This window comes from Amphiprion ocellaris, chromosome 1 (assembly GCF_022539595.1).
Source record: "Amphiprion ocellaris isolate individual 3 ecotype Okinawa chromosome 1, ASM2253959v1, whole genome shotgun sequence".
In the NCBI taxonomy this organism is placed as follows: domain Eukaryota; kingdom Metazoa; phylum Chordata; class Actinopteri; family Pomacentridae; genus Amphiprion; species Amphiprion ocellaris.
This window is the reverse complement of record NC_072766.1, coordinates 36,678,388-36,699,343: the sequence shown is the minus strand read 5'-3', so window position 1 is coordinate 36,699,343 and position 20,956 is coordinate 36,678,388. Positions and strand designations below refer to the sequence as shown.

The 20,956-nt window shown below is 41.7% G+C and overlaps 2 protein-coding genes across 3 annotated transcripts; both read left to right on the top strand.

The window, feature by feature from the left end:
• Positions 1 to 1,491: 1,491 nt before the first annotated feature.
• Positions 1,492 to 6,619, top strand: c1qtnf4 (C1q and TNF related 4). 2 transcript variants are annotated; one of them, XR_008602772.1, is made up of 3 exons: positions 1,492 to 1,877; positions 4,218 to 5,888; positions 6,058 to 6,619. XR_008602772.1 is itself a non-coding variant. In XM_023287051.3 (2 exons), the coding sequence occupies exons 1-2, from the start codon at positions 1,521 to 1,523 to the stop codon at positions 5,010 to 5,012; spliced, it is 1,152 nt and encodes a 383-aa protein (XP_023142819.1). In that variant the 5' UTR covers positions 1,492 to 1,520; the 3' UTR covers positions 5,013 to 6,619. The 2 variants fall into 2 exon arrangements, 1 of the variants encoding a protein (XP_023142819.1); XM_023287051.3 differs by having other exon boundaries at positions 4,218 to 6,619.
• A 144-nt stretch (positions 6,620 to 6,763) lies between these two features.
• LOC129350840 (paraneoplastic antigen Ma2-like) lies at positions 6,764 to 10,205 on the top strand. The gene is made up of 3 exons (XM_055018777.1): positions 6,764 to 7,268; positions 7,511 to 10,143; positions 10,181 to 10,205. Exons 2-3 carry the CDS (start codon positions 8,396 to 8,398, stop codon positions 10,203 to 10,205), a joined length of 1,773 nt encoding a protein of 590 aa, XP_054874752.1. The 5' UTR covers positions 6,764 to 7,268; positions 7,511 to 8,395.
• Positions 10,206 to 20,956: the final 10,751 nt, after the last annotated feature.

Below are 20,956 nucleotides of genomic sequence, written 5' to 3'. Positions count from 1 at the left end.
TCTCCTCGAAGTGATTTTGTATCTCTTTGTGGTTATTTTTTGCCTGTTTGTGTTAATTTTGCATATCTTTGTGGTCATTTTGTACCTCTTTATGTCCATTTTGTGTCTGTTTGTGATCATTTTGCATCTTGTTGCGGAAATTTTGTGCCTCTTTGTGTTCATTCTGTCTCTTTGTGCTCATTTTGCATCTCCTTGAGGTGATTTTGTACCTTTTTATGTTCATTTTGTGTCTATTTGTGATCATTTTGCATCTTTTTGTGGTGATTTGGTTCCTCTTTTTGTTAATTTTGCATATGAATGTGTTATTATTGCATCTCTTTGTGGTTATTTCGACTCTGCGTTAATTTTGCATCTTTTTGTGGTGATTTTGTATCTCTGTGGGTTTTTTTTTTGCCTGTTTGTGTTCATTTTTCTTCTCTTTGTGGTTATTTTCTGCCACTTTGTATATATTCTGTGTCTCTGTGTTGATTTTTATCTCCTCAAGGAGATTTTTATCTGTTTGTGGTTATTTTTTGCTTATTTGTGTTAATTTTGCATATCTTTGTGGTCATTTTGTATCTTTTTGTGTTCATTTTGTGTCTATTTGTGATCTTTTTGCATCTCTTTGTGGTGATTTGGTGCCTCTTTGTGTGCATTTTGCATCTCTTTCTGGTTATTTTGTCTCTGTGTTGATTGTGTACCTCATTGTTTTAATTTCAGTGTGTCTCAACGTGGATTTTTTTTTGTCTCTCTGTGTTTATTTTGCACCTCCATGTTCAATTTGTGTCTCTGTGTTTATTTAGATTCTCTTCATGGTCTTTTTGTGCCTCTTTGTGTGCATTTTGTGTGCTTTTTATGTCTTTTTATTGTTGTTTTGTGTTTCTTTGTAGTGGTTTTCTCTCTTTTTTGTTTAGTTTTTCCTCTGTGCTGTCATTTGAATGACTTTCTAACAAGCAACATAAGCACTCACCTGATCCGTTGAACCTGTGGGGTTTTGCCCAAATTTCAAATGATACCCAGCAGAGTAAATCTGAATCTGCCATTAAGAAACTGACAATCAATAGGAAAAATGTGCTGCAGTTTGAGTACAAACACGCTGATCTGTACTGACCAGAGAGGAGCAGTGGAGCATGAAATGATGTAATGGGAGGCTGATTCTACACTCTGGAAATGAATGGAAACATTTTGTAAAAGTTACAATCAATGAGCAACAAAATGAATGAAAACAGTCCTCAGGCGGCTGCAGAAACTTGGAACTGAGTCAAGTCGAATGGATCAGAGAAATGTATTAAATCCTCTTCAGGTGCATCATGAGAGGAGCAGAGAGAGATGAGCTGCAACCAACCAGAACAGAAAACAAAGGCGGTCATCGCTTCTCTCAGCTTCCTTGTCATAATTAGTTACCTGTCGTGGTTTTCCAGGTGACCCGTGTTACATCATCTCAAAGTGGAACTTCATATCACAGCTGCAGTGTTCAGAGATCTCAGAGTGGATTTTTCTTGTGGCTAAAACTTTTTATTTCTGACATTCCTGCAGGTACGATGCTGCTCCCAGCAAGCGTTCTGATTGGCCTGCTGTGGCTGAGCCGTGCAGGAGGTGTCGAGGGTTTCGCTCGTCTCCAGGACGACGTGGAGTTACGCTCGGCCTTCTCGGTCGCTCGGACCAGCAGCATGGAGGGCGGACCGAAGATGACGGTGACCTTTGACACCGTTTACGTCAACATCGGCGGGGATTTTGACGCCAAGGCCGGTTTGTTTCGCTGCCGTATCCCCGGAGCTTATTATTTCTCCTTCACAGTGGGCAAGTTCCCACATAAAGACCTGTCAGTGATGCTGATGAAGAACAGAAACGAGGTGCAGGCCATCGTGTACGAGGAGAACGCCGGAGAGGAGAGGAAGGTGGGTTTAGCACCTCGGAAAGTTGGAGTGTTGCTCTGTAGAATGACAATCCAATCATAGCCTGATAGACTGATGAAGGTGATATTCTGGATTTTCTTACTGTCAACAAATTCAATGAAAAATACCAAAACCAACAAACTGTAACATGTAGGTTTGATGTGTGGTGGTTGGATCATTTTTCTAAAGAGAAACAGCACGAGGGAGACGGATAACTTTAACACCTCAATTTTACTTTCCTGTTTTTAAGAAATTCCTCATTCTGACTCTCATGTGACCAAAACAACCAATCAGAATCACGAAGGGCTCAGCTTGAAGTAGATCTAAACGCAATTTTCTAAAAGGAGACAAACATAACTATTTAAACAAGTAATTGTGTAACGTACAATGTAATATAAAATCATTTAATTGCTATTGATTATAGGGACATTCTTTAAAAGCAGTAGAAAAATATAAATATCATTTTATATTCTACAACTAAGCAGCTGTTGGAATGAACCATGTATGGGTTACAGTATGTGCAGAGATTATTGAAGGAACAGTCCTTGAAACGCTTGAGTAAACAGAGATGATTTTCCTTCTAAAACACTGTTTAAAAGCAAATGTGGTGTCGTTCCTGTTTGAAAATTAAAGTGTATCAGTGTGGATGCAGCCTGCAGTTTTCTAAAAAGGCAAACAACAGCCCGGGCAGACTGATAATTTAGCATTACAAAGAAATCATTGGAAATGTTCATTGTCTCTTCTACTTATTGATCCTCAAGCAAATTCCGCTGCCACTATTTTCAAATCAACAGCGTACAGCAAACACCAACCGCGTATTTACTGTTATCCGTCTGCATCATGTAAGCTGATGTCTTTCATCATGTCTCTCTGTCTCCTGATGCATTTGATGCAAAGCTTTGTTCTCAGTTAAACTACTCACCTGTTGCTGAGTTTCCGGATTAGCAGGTGAACCGCACAGCCTGTTTAACAATCACCTTCATTTAGTCAGTGCTGCTGTAAAACCCTTTACAACGACAGGATTAGACTCTGCTATTGTTACAGTAATGTAGCCGAATCAAGCACAATATTTAAACTGGAACAGTAATAATTACTTTATCTAGCACTGTGTTTTTGCTGCCTACATTTATCGGTGATGAGCTGCATTTTACACAACTCTGCTGAGAAGAAAGCAGGGGGAAGCAGCAGAAACACAACATGAACAGTGATTCTTTATCCCTGTTCTATGACAACACATTGCAGCAGTTTACTGCAGCAATGTGTTATTTCTTTCACACAGAGAGAATCACTTCACACAACAAACACACTCAGTGCAGGAAAACATCTCTTGTGACTATTAAACTATAATACAGAGTATTATATCATTAGAATATTATTACTGAGGCATTAAATAGCAGGATTTTACTGTTGTAGTCACTCTAAATGCCTGTAACTCAAAGAATCGCAATCAGGAATCACTAAAAAAAGGAATCTATGAGCAGAATTGGAATCAGAACGATTTAAATACAGATGATAAACAACCTAAATTACTAGTTAGCACAAATCCTTCTATCACAAAAAATCAGAAAAACAGGAAAGTGTTGTTAGACTGAATGTTGGAATACTAACATAGTTTCAATGCCATACATTAATCATTTATTTAAGAGGTGAAAGGACTTCTTAAATTAAACAAATAGTTCAAAATGTTAGGAAATTTGCCTACTGTAGCAGCATGGATAGGTGCACTTTTGCATAGTTATGTGTTTTTCTGCTCCCAGTATTTGTGCTAAGCTAGGCTAACTGCTGCCTGACCACCACTCCAGAGTTAATACGTAGGTTTCCATGCCTCTGTGTTACTTTATTGTACAGAAATCTATGCATTTATTATGTTATTATGCATCATTTCATTAACAAAAGAATATACTGTGTTTCAAAAAATGTGTCTTTTTCTCAGTTACTATGATTTTGGCACTGGCTAAAGCCTCTTTGCATTCCTCTATGCAAGAAAAACCTTGTAATACAAAGAAACAATCGAGCTTCTTCAAAGTCTTGGCAAGAAAGCAAGACAACCGGCTGTATGATTTTAGACAGATCTCTCAGCCTCTGGTTCAAATAATGTCTAAGCTCTCTTTCAGGATGTATTTTCCTCTCTAAGGAAATGTTTACAGCGGTCTTTTATCATGCCGGAGCTTCCAGTGGCTCCTTACAGAGGGTGTGTTTGTGCTGAGGTGGGGAGTGAAAGCAGAACAAAGGGGATTATTCCCCTGAATGAGGAGCTGCGTGAGGTACATGATTGGATTATGTGTACGTCAGGTGTAGATGTGCCTCTGTGGCCGGGATGATAACGACTGTCTCCATCCTCAGGTGCAGAGCCAGAGCGTGATGCTGCAGCTGGAGTTCGGTGACACCGTCTGGCTGCGTCTCCATGGCGACCCCCGCTACGCCCTCTACAGCAACACGGGCCACTACACCACCTTCAACGGTTACCTCGTCTACCCCGACACCTACGACTACCAGACGCACCACCACCAGCAGCACCACCCCGCCTACAACTCCCAGCAGCCCCTGCAGGACAGCATCCCCCAGGCCACGGAGCACGCCAGGTCAGGGGCCGAGGAGGAGGAGAAGGAGCAGCAGCACCGGGAGGAAGAGGAGGACGAGGAGGAGGAGGAGGATGACGAGGACGACCAGAGATCTGCCTTCTCGGTGGGACGCACCCAGAGCATCGTGGGAGTCAACCAGGTGGGGATGCCGCAGCACCAGCCGGTCAGCTTCGACACGGCCTTCGTCAACATCGGGGAGGACTTCAACGTGACGGAGGGGGTGTTCACCTGCCGAGTTCCCGGGGCTTATTACTTCTCCTTCAACGTGGGCAAGCTGCCGCAGAAGACGCTGTCGGTGAAGCTGATGAAGAACCGTCTGGAGGTGCAGGCGATGATCTACGACGACAGCCAGGGAGAGAAAGCCCTGCAGAGCCAGAGCTTGATGCTGTCGCTGAAGCCGGGCGACACGGTGTGGCTCTACTCCCACCAGAGAGACGGCTTCGGGGCCTACAGCAACCACGCCAAGTACATCACCTTCACCGGCTTCCTGGTTTACCCGGACTTCCCCGCCAGCACCGCCGCCACCAGCCAATCATATGCAGACAAGAAGCCCTAGCTGCAGAACGCTGGTTAGAGACTGAACATTGTCGGAGGAATTCATGCAAGATGGAAAAGTCTCAGAGTCCACACACGCTGCTCTGTGGTCGTCTTTCCTCTTCATATGAATTCCTCCACAAAGTCACAGGGACCTTGGACTGAGTGTTAAAAGAAAATCTCTTCAGATTTCAGCTAATGGCTTCCCAAGATACGACTTTATCACACTCAAATGTGAATGTTTCACTCGATAATGAAAACTCAGTCATTACCCGCTCACCTCTGTGTCACCGACAAAAGAGACAGAAATTGTACCTCTGTGTCTTTTTTACAGCTCAAAAAATATAAAAAATTCAGTCTGTGTCCGCTGTTGGTGCAGCACGATAAATGTGTTTTATGATCAGATGGCTGCGCTGTGGGCCCACTCACAAACATCTGACTGAAGAAAAATAAAATCAGTGGTTGTGTAAGAACTATTCAGATCCTTCACTTAACTAAAAGGAACACAGGAGTCTAAAAATACTCCACTTGAAGTACAACAACAAAACCTTTACTACGCAAATGTGTGTATTAAAGGTACGATACTCTTTTTAAAAAATAATACATCGCATTCTTGGATGTTGTGGTAAAGTTTTAGGCTCTTACGAGCTGTAGATGAGACACTGAATGAGCATTCACTGGAGATTTATACCATGCATTTAAAAAGTATTCACCCCCGTTTGAAGTTTTCTCATTTCATTGCTTTTTAAGAATGATGGTCAATTTAATTAGTTTTTTTGTTGTTGTTTTTACAAGAATTTACAAAAAAAGGGCTTTCATATCAAAGTGAAAACAGATTTCTGTGATGTTATCATTGCAAAATATAAAATGTAAAATAATTGATTGGGAGGAGTCACAGGTGTCTTGGTGGCCTCCCTCACTAGTCTCTTTATTGCACTCTAGTTAAGACCTCATATGAGCTTTTTTTCTACAGTGGCTTTCTCTTTGTCACTCTTTGCTGACAGTTTTATGAACAGTCTCTCCCATTTCAGCTGTTGATGCTTATAACTCCTTTAAAGCAGTCATAGGTGTCTTGGTGGCCTCCTTCACTAGCCTCTTTATTGCACGGTCACTTTTAAAGACTGCCTGCCAACCAATAAAAAACATATATGATATCTTTAAAAAGTGATTAGGAGGAGTCATAGATGTCTTGGTGGCCTCTCCTAGTCAACTCTTTCTTGCACAATAACTGAGTTTTTGAGGACGACCTGCTCTAAGCAGATTTACACTTTTTCCTTATTCCTGCAGGCTGGCCACCAAGACACATGACAATGACTCCTCCAGATTATTTATTTCACATTTTATATTTCAAATTTATTGACATTATGTTTTATCAGCTGGAGTGCAGTGAATTCCATCATTGGGAAATTGAAGAAATGGCAAATGGATATATCTGCCTAAAGCAAGCCATCCTCAAAAGTGACTGAGTGACGGTACAGGAAACAGACCAGTGAGGGAGGCCACCAAGACACCTATGACTCCTCCAAATCCCTCATTTTACATTCTGTATTTTTAATTAATTGATTTTTTTTAGCAATCTGCTTGAGTACAGTTAAATCTATAATCAAGAAATGGAAGGTATATGGCAAATGCGTATGTAGCCCTGTCTAAAAGACACAGAATACAGGGCATAAAAATCTGTTAAAAATGTATAAATAGTTGTATAGAAAAGGGCAGTAAATTCATTTCATTAAATTTATTTAAAATTGGATTTAAATAGGACTTTATGCTCATTGAAATGTGTCAAAATTGATTTAAAACAGTCTAAAATCGGTTAAAATACAAAGTCAAAACTGGTTTAAAATACATTCAGGGGATGAAATGTATAAAATTCATGAATAGAGTTTAAAAGGTTATTTATGTATGTTTACTATGTATTCAGAAGAGTTGTGTTCCTTTAAAACCCCTAATATTCATGGGAAACGTAATGTTTGGTTGGTTTGAAGTCAGGACATGTAGACTGCTGTGCACCCTAACCTGTTTTCAAGCTGAAATGTCAATCATTGTGTTTCTGTATTACCATTGGTGTATTAAAAAATTAACAGCCAATCCAAGCTTTTCCCTATGCTAAGGGGCGGGACAAGTGGCGCTGATACTGTGACGGTTCAGGAAACATTCTCTCGCTGTCGTGCTAAGAACGTAGCGGAGGCATCGTATTGTGGAAAACATTTTAAGTGAAATATCTGAAGGTCGACTAACCGTGGTCCCGATATTTACTTTTGGTGTGATCTGCATGAAGGTAAATATGAGTGTGTAATTTGGTTTTTGTGCTGTGACTAAAGGTTGTAGTGATAAGGAGGTGGATGTGTTACGCCAAATGGCGGCTAGCTATTTAGCTTAGCGCACCATGTTAATGTGCCGAGATATCGTACTGTTTAGCTAAGCATTGTGATGTTTTGGTTAAATCGGATTTATGTTAATTCAACATGAAATAGCGAGTGATATTTTGGCTAAAGCAAGTTAATGTGACCCGCATGAAAGGAGACAGACGTGGACGGAGAGGACGTAGAGGACGGACGGTCGGAGCGTCGACAAGACCCTGCTGTTTCTTCTTTTCTTCTTTTCGCGGTTTTCCCCCCTGTGATTCCTGCGGACGAGTGATGAACTGCACATCATTTACCAGCTGGCCTTTGTGATCGTTTTTGCCCCCAGTTCCCCCTGCTAACCACACAAACTGCTCATTCGGATTTTGTAAGTACTAAAACTAACATTAATGTGCACAATTTTATTTCATGCTCTACTTTGAGTGAAGCGACCTCACAGTTTCGGGTCCCGCCGCACCCAAGCTCCGAACCAGGCCTGCAACGGGTTCCTTCAGTGTTCTGTATGTTTGGGGAGTGGATATGTGTGTGTGGGCCCACAATTATAGGAAACAGTGTGTGAATTTTGTTCTGACTTTATATGAAACTGATTCAAGAGGATTGGTTGATTTAAAAGGACATCAGTTGATTTAAAAGTATTAAAAGGTACATTAAGCAAAAGGTGGTTAAAACTATTTAATTTGGAAGGTATATTGTTTGATTTAATTTTCTCAGAGATTTCACTGAATTACATTTATTTTATTCTGTATGATTCTGTTTTTGTTTTTTTTTTTAATAAAATACCAGTGACAAATTATTGTAAAAATTAAATGTTGAGTTGCTGTGGTTCTTTAGTAGGTTAACTATATACATAAACTGACACCGAACTCAGGCCCCATCCCATTGTACTAACTATTCAAGACATTATTTTATAGCTACGTGAGATAGGGGTTACATAAATGGAGGCACCGCTGGGATTAATTGATAAAAGTCATATGGTAAAATAAATAAATAAAACTAAGATCCACTGAACACAGCAACATTTAATTTTTACAATATACTTCTAATGTGCTATCAGAACTGTACAAGAATAACAGTAATGGAAACCCAAACGAGCAGTCCCTCACAACTGGAGCTAGTTAACTGGTGCAGAGGAGAGTTGGTAGACGTAAAACATGCCCTCCTACTGTATGGAGTGCCTGAAAGTGTTTCAATAGCTGAGATAGAAGAAACAGCAGAGTCTATCAAAGTTTTAGGTAAAGTGGTGGTTAGAGGAAAAATGTTTCACCCACAACAGCAGTCCCTCATGGTGTTGTGCGAGTGCCGTGAAGTGATAGACCCCACTAAAATCCCCCCAGAAGTGATGCCAATAAGTGGTGGAAGTATCTGGAAAGCAGTGTACTATGTAGAGCCCCAGACTGATAAGTTTGAAGAGAAACTACTCACCTTTCTGAGAAATGAAGGAAAAACCTTAGAGGATGTCCAGAGTGCCTGCATTCTCCCAAGTGCAGGAGACAACAACTCAGAGGCTATCATTCGTGCAGTGGGTGATATAATGAGCAAAACAAGCAGACCAACAGACAGCTATGGCTACAGACGACTACGGACATTCTCCGGGGTCAGTCCCACCCCTGTTGGAGAGGAGTCCCTATACATGTGGCTGGAGCAAGCAACACTCTTAGTAGATGAAGGTGAGTGCTCCGACAAAGAGAAACGACGACGGATACTGGAGAGTCTCAAAGGCCCCGCCTTGGAAATCATTCAGGCTGTTCGTATGACTGAACCAGATGCTAGCCCCCATGATTACATAGAGGCCATAGAGAGCATTTTTGGTACAGTAGAATCTGGAGAGGAACTCTATTTGTCATTTAGAGCCCTGCGTCAGCAGTCCGGAGAACGTCTGTCTGACTTCCTGCGAAGATTAGAGAGGTCTCTTGTTAAAGTAGTGCAGGCAGGTGGTTTACCTGTTAGTTCCGCTAACAAAGCCAGAGTAGAGCAACTTATTAGAGGTTCAACTTCTGATCTCATGTTGCTTCAGTTGAAAATTAGGGAGCGGAAAGACGATCCCCCATCTTTTCTGAACTTGCTACGAGAAATGATTGAAGAGGAAAGCCGACAGTCTGCTAGACAAAGCCAGACAGCACCTGTACGTCGTCAGCATGTACGCACCATACAGGCTGAAAAGGAGAAAGAGCCTGATTCAACCACTCAGCGTGAACTGGAGGCTCAAATTCAAGAATTGAAAGCGCAGTTGGAGAAAAGAAACAACTCATGGTCCCAATTGCCGCCGGATGATTCTGTCAGGAGTCCAAAAGAAAAGGAAAAGAAAAAACAAAAAATTGAGTCACAAAGTGAACTGAAGTCACTTAGAAAACAGGTGGAAGCTCTAGAAAATAAGATGAGTGTAATGGCAGTGAACTACACATCAGCCCCCAAGCCCGAGAACATGACACAGCCCAGTAGACACAAAGCAGCCCAAAACCACAAGCCTATTCCTTTCAAAACGTCACCTTCCAAAGATTTTGATGAGTACTTCTGTTACAAGTGTGGAGAAAATGGTCATATAGCCAACAGATGCACATCAGCAGAGAACCCACAGAAAGTCATAAGAAAACTCATTCGTGTAGTGCGAGGAGCACCTGATCCCACTAAAACAAACCCAAAGCATGCAGCAGAAGATCCGTGTGTTGCTAAAGTCAACAAAATTGAAGTCCCTGAAAAAGATGCTAGCTTACCTGAGGGTCTTGTAGGTCCATCATTCATCCATACCATCAAAGTAAATGATGTGTCCTGCAATGCGCTCATTGACAGTGGGTCTAATGTGACCATTATTTTTGAAAATTGGTATAAGGAACACCTGGCGGATGTCCCCTTAACACCCCTCTCTCGTCTTGGACTTTGGGGCCTTGCCGACACAGAGTATCCCTACAGAGGTTATGTGGTGGTGGAGATGGAGTTTGCTGAAGAGATCACCGGTGTGTCCGGGAAAGTAGAGGTGCTCGCACTGATCTGCCCCGAGCCCAAGAACAACCAACAAGCCCCTGTATTAGTTGGCACCAACACATCTCTGTTCAGCCGCTTATGGGAGCTGGTGAAGACAAAGGGTGATAAAGACATCGTTCACTCTATGAGAATTCAGTCTGTGTATGCCCCAGTTAATACTCAGATACAGTTGGCAAAGGATGAAGTCTTAGGGCAAATAAAATGGAAAGGACCTGGTCCACTCTCTGTTGCTCCAGGTGCAAAATATTATGCTACCTGCAAAATAGACAGACGGACTACTCCATCCAAAGATCTTGTATTGATTGATGCCCCCACTGCTCAGTCACTACCAGCCGGTGTGCTGGTACAGCCAGGTGTGCTCCCAGATGCTAGTATCGACAGCAACAGCTTCACTGTGCTCATTCAGAATGAGTCCAAAAAGGCGACCTCCATACCAGTGGGAACTGTCATTGCAGAGATGTATGCTGTGGACACAGTCACCCCCGTCCAACCCGCCGAGCCCCCAGCTGAAGCCCTAGACCCAAAACTCTTCGATTTTGGAGACTCCCCAGTCCCTGAGGAGTGGAAGAGCCGGCTTCAGCAGAAGTTAGCTGAGAGGCAGAAAGTTTTCTCACTGCATGAGTGGGATGTCGGTTTGGCCACAGGTGTCGAACACCACATACGCCTGCATGACACCCGACCTTTCAGGGAAAGGTCCAGGAGAATAGCCCCTGCAGATATTGATGACGTGAGGCGACACATACAACAGCTGTTAGCGGCTGGGATTATAACAGAGTCCCGCAGTCCTTACGCCTCACCCATCGTCATTGTCCGCAAAAAGAATGGAGCTATAAGAATCTGTATAGACTACAGAACTCTTAACAACCGCACCATACCAGACCAGTACACAATGCCACGCATTGACGATGCCCTGGACTCGTTGTCAGGCAGCAAGTGGTTCTCTGTATTAGATTTGCGTAGTGGCTACTACCAGATTGCAATGACAGAAGAGGACAAAGAAAAGACGGCGTTCATCTGCCCTCTAGGCTTCTATCAATTTGAACGCATGCCACAGGGAATCACTGGAGCGCCTGCAACGTTCCAGCGTCTGATGGAGAAAGCTGTGGGCGACATGCATCTCCTGGAGGCTTTGGTGTACTTGGATGACATTATCGTTTTTGGAAAAACTCTCGAAGAGCATGAGCAACGTCTTCTCAAGGTTCTGGACAGACTTGAGGAAATCGGGTTGAAAGTTTCCATTGACAAGTGTCAATTCTGTCAGCCTCAAGTGAAATACGTTGGTCACATTGTGTCTGCGAACGGGATAGCCACTGATCAGGAGAAAGTGGCAGTGGTGAAACACTGGAAAGTGCCCACTCATCTAAAACCTCTCAAATCGTTTCTTGGATTCTGCAGTTACTATCGGAGGTTTATCGCAAACTACTCAGCTATCATCCGCCCCCTCTCTGAGCTTACCAAGGGTTATGCACCCACTTGGCAGGACCCTAAGTCCAAAAGGAAAGCCGACTCAAACAAGGTCTACTTCAAAATGTCAGAGCCTTTTGGAGAGCGGTGGACTCCAGCCTGTCAAGCTGCTTTTGAAAGAATCCGCGACTGCTTGATCAATGCCCCTGTGTTAGCCTTCGCTGACCCCACAAAAACCTACATCTTGCATGTGGATGCCAGTATGAATGGTTTAGGTGCTGTCTTGAACCAAGAATACCCCGAAGGCCTCAGACCTGTAGCATTCGCAAGTCGAAAGTTGAAGGACCCAGAACATAACTATCCAGTCCACCAGTTAGAGTTTCTGGCTCTGAAGTGGGCCGTTGTGGATAAATTTCATGACTACTTGTATGGCGCAAAATTCATTGTAAGGACTGATAATAACCCACTAACCTATGTGTTGACCTCAGCCAAGCTTAGTGCAGTAGGACATCGCTGGCTTGCTGCTCTCGCCACGTACGATTTCACCATTCAATATCGTCCTGGGCGACACAATATTGATGCTGATTTGTTGTCCCGTCAGTATACCCCAGGAGAGACGAGAGAGTGGGTTAGCATCCAGCCTGCTGGTGTTAAAGCCCTTTGCAAGCGGGCCTGTGTCAGAGAAGAAGCATTGGTACCTGATCGATTGGTGGATCAGCTTGGAGCTCCTGCCACAGCGGTACCTGATGCCTTTGTGTTCCCAGTAAATCTCAGCATGAACACACTCGATCAGTTGAGCCCGAAAGATATTCAGACAGCTCAAAACCTGGATCCAACGATCGGAACAGTCAAGAAAGCAATCGAGAACAATGAGAAATTGAATCACTCTAAAAATAACCCACCAGAGACTGTTTTGCTCCTCCGGGAAAACAGCAAACTGGAGGCTAAGGACGGATTACTTTACAGATTGAAAGAAAAACCATGTGGAAGGCAGATCAGACAACTTGTCTTGCCATCAAGATATCGGCCTATGGTATTAAGATCTCTGCATGATGAATGCGGACACATGGGTGTAGAACGAACCAGAGAACTGATTGCAGACCGATTCTATTGGCCGCGCATGGCAGTGGAGATCGAGGAGTACATTCAAACCTGTGGGAGGTGTATAACCAGGAAGACACTGCCTCAGCGTGCCTCACCGCTGAATCAGATAACAAGTAATGGCCCCTTGGATCTAGTCTGTATTGATTTCTTACAGATAGAGCCTGATTCCAAAGGTGTTGCTAACGTGTTAGTAGTGACGGATCACTATACACGTTATGCACAAGCGTTTCCTACCAGAGACCAAAAAGCTGTCACTGTTGCAAAAGTATTGTGGGAGAAGTATTTTGTGCACTACGGTCTGCCTGCACGGATACACTCTGATCAGGGCAGAGATTTTGAGAGTCGACTGATCAAGGAGTTCTTGTCCATGCTGGGGATCCGTAAATCGCGAACATCTCCCTATCATCCGCAAGGTGATGCACAACCAGAAAGATTCAATCGCACTCTTCTCGCAATGATTGGCACCATGGATAATGTAAAAAAGCAGTGCTGGAGCCAGCATATCAGTCAACTTGTACATGCGTACAACAGTACAAAAAATGATGCCACTGGATACTCACCGTATCGACTCATGTTTGGAAGAGAAGCAAGGCTGCCCATTGACATCTGTTTTGGAATCTCACCGGATGGTGAGAGTGAGTCCTCCTACCAGCAGTACGTTGTTAGGATGAGGACGGATCTGCAGAAAGCATATAAGCTGGCATCTGAAGCCGCTACAAAAAGTCACTTACAAAACAAAGCGCGCTATGATCAACGTGTGAGAGATCAGCCCCTGGAAGTAGGAGACAGGATCCTCATTCAAAATGTTGGGTTAAAAGGCAAGCATAAACTACAGGATAGATGGAAGTCAACCCCATATGTTGTTGTGGAACAATTACCAAACCTGCCAGTATACAAGGTGAAACCAGAATGTGGTCCAGGTTCGATCAAAATCTTGCATCGAGACCATCTGCTGCCCATCGGTTACCTGGTCAGGATGTCAGACTCTCCTGATGAAGCAGGACCCATTCGGAGCCCTGTTACCAGATCAAAACGCATTCGGCAAAGTCAAAAGATTACTCAGCCTAGTCATCCAGCAGAAAATGTCACACCATCATCAGACTCAGAGTTTGAAACTGCCCCTATTCCTTGGAATTTTGATGTGGATGAGGTCAGGAGGCAACTGGAAATGCCCAATCAGAATCCTGGAGCGGATGAGAGCAGGGACAGTTCAGAAGAGGATGAAAGTTTGCAGGAAGAGAGCTCTGAAGTCCAAGAAAATCAACCAGTTATAGAAACTGAGAGTGAAGGATCTTCTGAAAGCTTTGCACCTTCTAGAGCAGACTTTGATGTACAAGAGACAAATAATGACACTGCAGAAGAACAAGATTTAGAAAGGGGAGCAAGCTCACCCTCTTCCAGTAGAGCCAGAAGTGAAGGCTCCTATAAAAGTGACAGATACAGAAGTAAAGAGCTTTCCCCTGTTAGAAAGTCTCAGAGAGAACCAAAACCACCTATGCGATTTACCTATGACAAACCTGGTTCTCCATCCAGTGAACCAGTTACTATCATGCATCATGGTATGGTCATTCAACTCAAACTAAACCCTCCAAACAAAGTAAGCAGTACACCTAGACAAAAACATAAAGTGTCCAGAAGGTGTTCAGGGGATGAGACAAGGAAACAAGGTTCAAAGTCAAAGAGAGGCAAACAGTGTGATGAGGACATCTACACGGTTAGAAAGGGGAGGATGTAGCCCTGTCTAAAAGACACAGAATACAGGGCATAAAAATCTGTTAAAAATGTATAAATAGTTGTATAGAAAAGGGCAGTAAATTCATTTCATTAAATTTATTTAAAATTGGATTTAAATAGGACTTTATGCTCATTGAAATGTGTCAAAATTGATTTAAAACAGTCTAAAATCGGTTAAAATACAAAGTCAAAACTGGTTTAAAATACATTCAGGGGATGAAATGTATAAAATTCATGAATAGAGTTTAAAAGGTTATTTATGTATGTTTACTATGTATTCAGAAGAGTTGTGTTCCTTTAAAACCCCTAATATTCATGGGAAACGTAATGTTTGGTTGGTTTGAAGTCAGGACATGTAGACTGCTGTGCACCCTAACCTGTTTTCAAGCTGAAATGTCAATCATTGTGTTTCTGTATTACCATTGGTGTATTAAAAAATTAACAGCCAATCCAAGCTTTTCCCTATGCTAAGGGGCGGGACAAGTGGCGCTGATACTGTGACGGTTCAGGAAACATTCTCTCGCTGTCGTGCTAAGAACGTAGCGGAGGCATCGTATTGTGGAAAACATTTTAAGTGAAATATCTGAAGGTCGACTAACCGTGGTCCCGATATTTACTTTTGGTGTGATCTGCATGAAGGTAAATATGAGTGTGTAATTTGGTTTTTGTGCTGTGACTAAAGGTTGTAGTGATAAGGAGGTGGATGTGTTACGCCAAATGGCGGCTAGCTATTTAGCTTAGCGCACCATGTTAATGTGCCGAGATATCGTACTGTTTAGCTAAGCATTGTGATGTTTTGGTTAAATCGGATTTATGTTAATTCAACATGAAATAGCGAGTGATATTTTGGCTAAAGCAAGTTAATGTGACCCGCATGAAAGGAGACAGACGTGGACGGAGAGGACGTAGAGGACGGACGGTCGGAGCGTCGACAAGACCCTGCTGTTTCTTCTTTTCTTCTTTTCGCGGTTTTCCCCCCTGTGATTCCTGCGGACGAGTGATGAACTGCACATCATTTACCAGCTGGCCTTTGTGATCGTTTTTGCCCCCAGTTCCCCCTGCTAACCACACAAACTGCTCATTCGGATTTTGTAAGTACTAAAACTAACATTAATGTGCACAATTTTATTTCATGCTCTACTTTGAGTGAAGCGACCTCACAGTTTCGGGTCCCGCCGCACCCAAGCTCCGAACCAGGCCTGCAACGGGTTCCTTCAGTGTTCTGTATGTTTGGGGAGTGGATATGTGTGTGTGGGCCCACAATTATAGGAAACAGTGTGTGAATTTTGTTCTGACTTTATATGAAACTGATTCAAGAGGATTGGTTGATTTAAAAGGACATCAGTTGATTTAAAAGTATTAAAAGGTACATTAAGCAAAAGGTGGTTAAAACTATTTAATTTGGAAGGTATATTGTTTGATTTAATTTTCTCAGAGATTTCACTGAATTACATTTATTTTATTCTGTATGATTCTGTTTTTGTTTTTTTTTTTAATAAAATACCAGTGACAAATTATTGTAAAAATTAAATGTTGAGTTGCTGTGGTTCTTTAGTAGGTTAACTATATACATAAACTGACACCGAACTCAGGCCCCATCCCATTGTACTAACTATTCAAGACATTATTTTATAGCTACGTGAGATAGGGGTTACACGTAACTCAAACTAGATCAGGCTCTCAAAAACCGACTATTGTGGAAGGCCACCAAGACACATATGACTCCTCCAAATCCCTTGTTTTACATTTCATATTTTCAATTTTTTTTTATGTAGCAATCTGCTTTAGTACACTTACATCCATAATCAAGAAATGGAAGTATTATGAGGGAGGTCACCAAGACACTTATGACTTCTCCAAATCCCCCCCCCCCCCCCCTTTTTTTTTTTTTTTAAATTTTATATTTTAATTCATTTACATTTTTTGTAGAAATCTGCTTGGGTACAGTTAAATACATAATCAGGAAATGGAAGGAATATGGTTCAGGTGTAAATCTGACAGAGGTCACCAAGACACCTATGAGTCCCCCAAAGGACTTACTACATACATACATTTTGCATATTTAATTCATTGACATTACTTTGTAGATATCTGTTTTCACTTTGACGTGATTGAGTCTTCATTTGGAAATTCTTTTAAAAAAAGCCAAATTAAATTGAGTGTATTGTTGAAAAGCAGTAAAAGAACATTTTGGAGACTCTTTCTGGGCACTGAACGACAGAAGAGTGAGGTAGTTAATGACAGAGTTTTCTGTTTTAAGTGAAATATTCCTTTAAGTGCATTTGTTATCTTTGTCAAAGACTTGATGTTCCTGCTTGTAACTAAAAAGTCACTTTAATTTCCTTGTATGTCTTTAGAGGCATGTGAAACGATATGAACTGTGTGTTTTGTGTCAAAATGAGTCCTCCTTCTCTTCATTTGGGAGTTTTGGTGTTTCTCGCCCCGACATCAGCAGGAGATCTGAGGACGACGGGACAAACTCGACAGCTTTGGGAATGTGCAGACTCCATATCCATCCGACTGTTGACCACATGCCACCTCTGGGCCTGCGGGGACCCGGACCCTAATTTGATTTCTAATTCTAGCAGCGTTTAATTCATGTCTTCAGATGGCGACCACTGTGGGGAAAATTGAATCGCTGCTCCCGGGCCGCTGTAATATGCATGTCTGTTTAATTTCACACCGCCGGGGAAAAAAAGATGATGCTGTTCAAATTATGATGAACCTTGACTTTATGAAACCACCGTTTCTGTTGGAGAGGTGCCACGTAAAGTGATACTTCACTTTTAGTGAACATTTAAACGAAACTACATTCATGAGAAGCAAAAACTGTGGTCTTGACACAATAGAGCACTAAAAAGAAAGGCATATTGAAGTGTCAAACAGATTTTTCTTTAAATTAACAACAAGAGGCGCATTCTTATCAGCTTTGGAATTCATATGATAATGACACAATAATTTTAAAGGGTTGTTGCACCTGATTTCTGCTTGTGTGTGGTGTTCAAAGAGTGAAAAATAATTCAATATTCAGCGCTCTGTGAGGAGTTTTGCTTTGGTTTCACCTTCAGCCTGCTTTACTCTGACCAGTGTTGTTTCCAAATCACACCAGGCAGCTCTTTTCAAAGAAATATGCCAACTTTACATGATTTTATACACTACATGCAAAGTCAGTTAGCTTGTTAGCATTTATCAGACAGACACTTCTCTAAGGAGGTGGTGGAGACCAAAAACAGAGCAAAAAATAGAGCACTCCTAGCTAACAGGTAATGTTCCTGCAACATTGGCTAAGTTTACTTACAAGTTCTAACAATCTTTTAAAGAAAATTGTTTAATTTAATGTTCAAAGAACATTTTAAGGGTATTTAGCATTTTAAATAATGTTCAAATATGGTTAAAAATGAATATAAAACGTTTTAAGTGCAACATTAAGAGGATGTTTGAAGGTGATTGTCAGGACTCCGTTTCTTGATGATAAATGAAGAATGTTCCTAAATAAATGTTTAAAAAAATGTTTTCAAGATATTACTGAAGCCTCAGATGACATCAAAGCATATTTAAAAAGATATAAAGCCAAAAGAGGTGGAACATTTTGCTTGAAATATTCTGAGAATGTTTGGGAAATGTTGTTGAGGTAACACATAAAATGTTCTTATATGATAATGAATAAAGGATGTTCTCAATGTTACGTTCAAAAAAAGCTTTTAAAATGATGTATAGACTATGTAAAACATTAACAGAACTTACACAGAGCAAAAAAGAAAAAAAAAATACAGGTGTAAAAAAAACTTAATTACAGCTAAATGACAATGTTGCTCTGTGTCTGCCGGGTGCAGAAATAAACAACTGCTTCCTAATGTGTTCACCATAATGTGGTCGAGGGAAATGGAGGCACAAGAAATTCAAGAAAAAGTGACATTTTTGCTCAGTATGCAGCCAAATCTGCTCACGGTTCAAGCACAAAAACTTCAAGCACCGTTTTCAAATCATGCACCCAAAGCTGCACAGTGGAAAAGTGGCTTTCATGTCAGAAAAAGTGAAAATCAGTGCGCGGAATTCGACAATTCTTGATGTATTTATTTAGAAAAATCTGAACCTACAAAAGGTAAATAGCAGCAGGATGAAGCTGAGAATAAAGTCATAAAAGTGTGGCCTCGCTGTGATCTCTGTGGCTCTGGGGGGAAATGGACTCCCACCTTCTCTGGAAACTAATAACCGTCAGCGAGCTCCGGGCTGCTCTCAGCTCACTAATCGACAATTTCCTGTCCTTTACGGCTGCAAGAAAGTGACTAAATTTTGGACAAATGAAATTAAGCTGCGAGTGGGCCTCATTTCAGATAATGATGTATTCCGTCACAGTCTAACCCTCAGTGGTTTCCTCATTTCAGCCTCAGTCAGCGCACAGAGGTGGACCTGTGATTGCCTCAGTTTTAGTTCAAGAAAACCATGAGCAGTCTGCAACAAACCCTGGAGTGTAAAGCGACTCAAGCATCTGAGACACTCTGAAGCACTCGTGTGATGCATGCATGTAACTGAAAATACAGTGAAATAAAACAGAGACTTTCTCATGATCGCTGAGCAGCTTCACAGGCCCAGTCGACGCCTGTTAATGGTGTATTTTTATCAATAAATCAATTTATCTGTACAGTGACTGACAATATGTTGGATGTTTTTTGGTCTGTGATTCTCTGTTTCTGATAATCCCGATGAAAGATTGTGTTGTAGAAAATATGTGGAGCAGACACGGGTCAAAATGAAGTTAAAACTAATTGGTTATTGCTCAGTTTTCCTTGGTGTAATCTGCCAAAATTAGCAATTCTGAGTCCAAATCCAACTGTGGTGTTAAAATAAATGAAAAAATGTACTGGAAAACATTTTAACTCATGTCTGACTCATGTTGATTCTTTGAAATGTTTTTTCTTACGTGTAAAATGAATGCTTCAGTGACAATGTTTGACAAAATAAAAAACAAGAAACATTGAACTGCTGGTGTGTGAATTTACAGCTTGATTTTATATTCTGTGCTGCAGCGCCACCTGTTGGTCGAGTCCAGTGTGGTAGATTTACACGGTAGCGAAAGAGTCTGAGTGTATACAGATCTTGGCATGAATTCTCCAAGTTTCTGGAGCTCTGCTGCTGGGATCAACCTCAACCTCAAGGTGGAACAAACCAGTGACCTCCGAGTGCCGATCCCAAGCCCAGATGAATGCAGAGGGTTGTGTCAGAAAGTGTAAAAACGTACGTCAAAACCAATATGCGAATCAATCCCACAGCTTCCATAGCAGATCAATCGAGGCCCTGGTTAAGAACAACCACCATCAGTGCTGTTGACCTGCAGGATGCCGTTGGAAAATGGGCTACTGTTGGTTGAAGAAGGAGAGGAGGAAGGCGTGGTGTGAGAGAAGAGGATGCAGAAGACAGGGTTAGATAGAAGCAGATGATTGGCTGTAGCGACTCCTGAAGGGAAAAGCCCCAAGAAGATCAAGCACTGATATACTGAGACAAGGTTGTCAGCGCTACCTGAATAAATGTAACGAATATGAGCTTGTTATCAGTGATTTTTTTATTTTGGAGAGTGTCACATTTAAAGTTTTTAATTGTCGCAGGATTGATCGGTTAGAGCGCAGAACAGATGGGGGCAGATGTCCTGAGTGATGAGTCTCCGGTTTGATTCCTAACTAGGGAACACTTACTGCACATCTTTCCCCTCTCTCCACTGTCATCAACCAAAGATTTAAAACATAAGACATAAAAACCTCCATCATGCAAACAGATGTGACTTTTGACAAGAAACCTAAAGTGTAGTGTTGTCATGGATACCGTGATACATACATTGGCTGCAGCATAAATCCTAATTTAAAGCTTGCATTTGCTTATTTGTGTACATTTTACAAATTAAATGCCACTAAATTATCTACCAACAGTTCATTTTTGCTATGTACCTGTGGATCTGCTCAAGAAATCTTAAAATTTGGTTGATCTGATGACTTTCAGGCAAGCTGTTATTTCAGACAAGTGTTTTTTTCCAACTTCCAGTTTCAATTTGACCACTTTGTCCTGCAATAAGGCAGAAAGAACATTTTCCCCAGTTTAGAACAGTGACATCAACCCCATCCAACACCTTTGGGATGACCTGGATGAGCCACGTTTTATCAGCTGCAATAACTAAACGCTACTGAGGAGAAATCCCTGCATCCAGCTCAAACATCTGCTGGAGAGACTGAAACCAGAAGACCAGAGGCTGATTTAGCAGAATGACATGCTAAATATTCATGTGTCCACTTCTGGATATGTAGTGTTTTCACATTACAGCAGATATAGTGTTCAAAGATTTCCCCGTAAATGTTAGCAGATAATCCAAACAAAAACCAAAGTGCCACGAAGA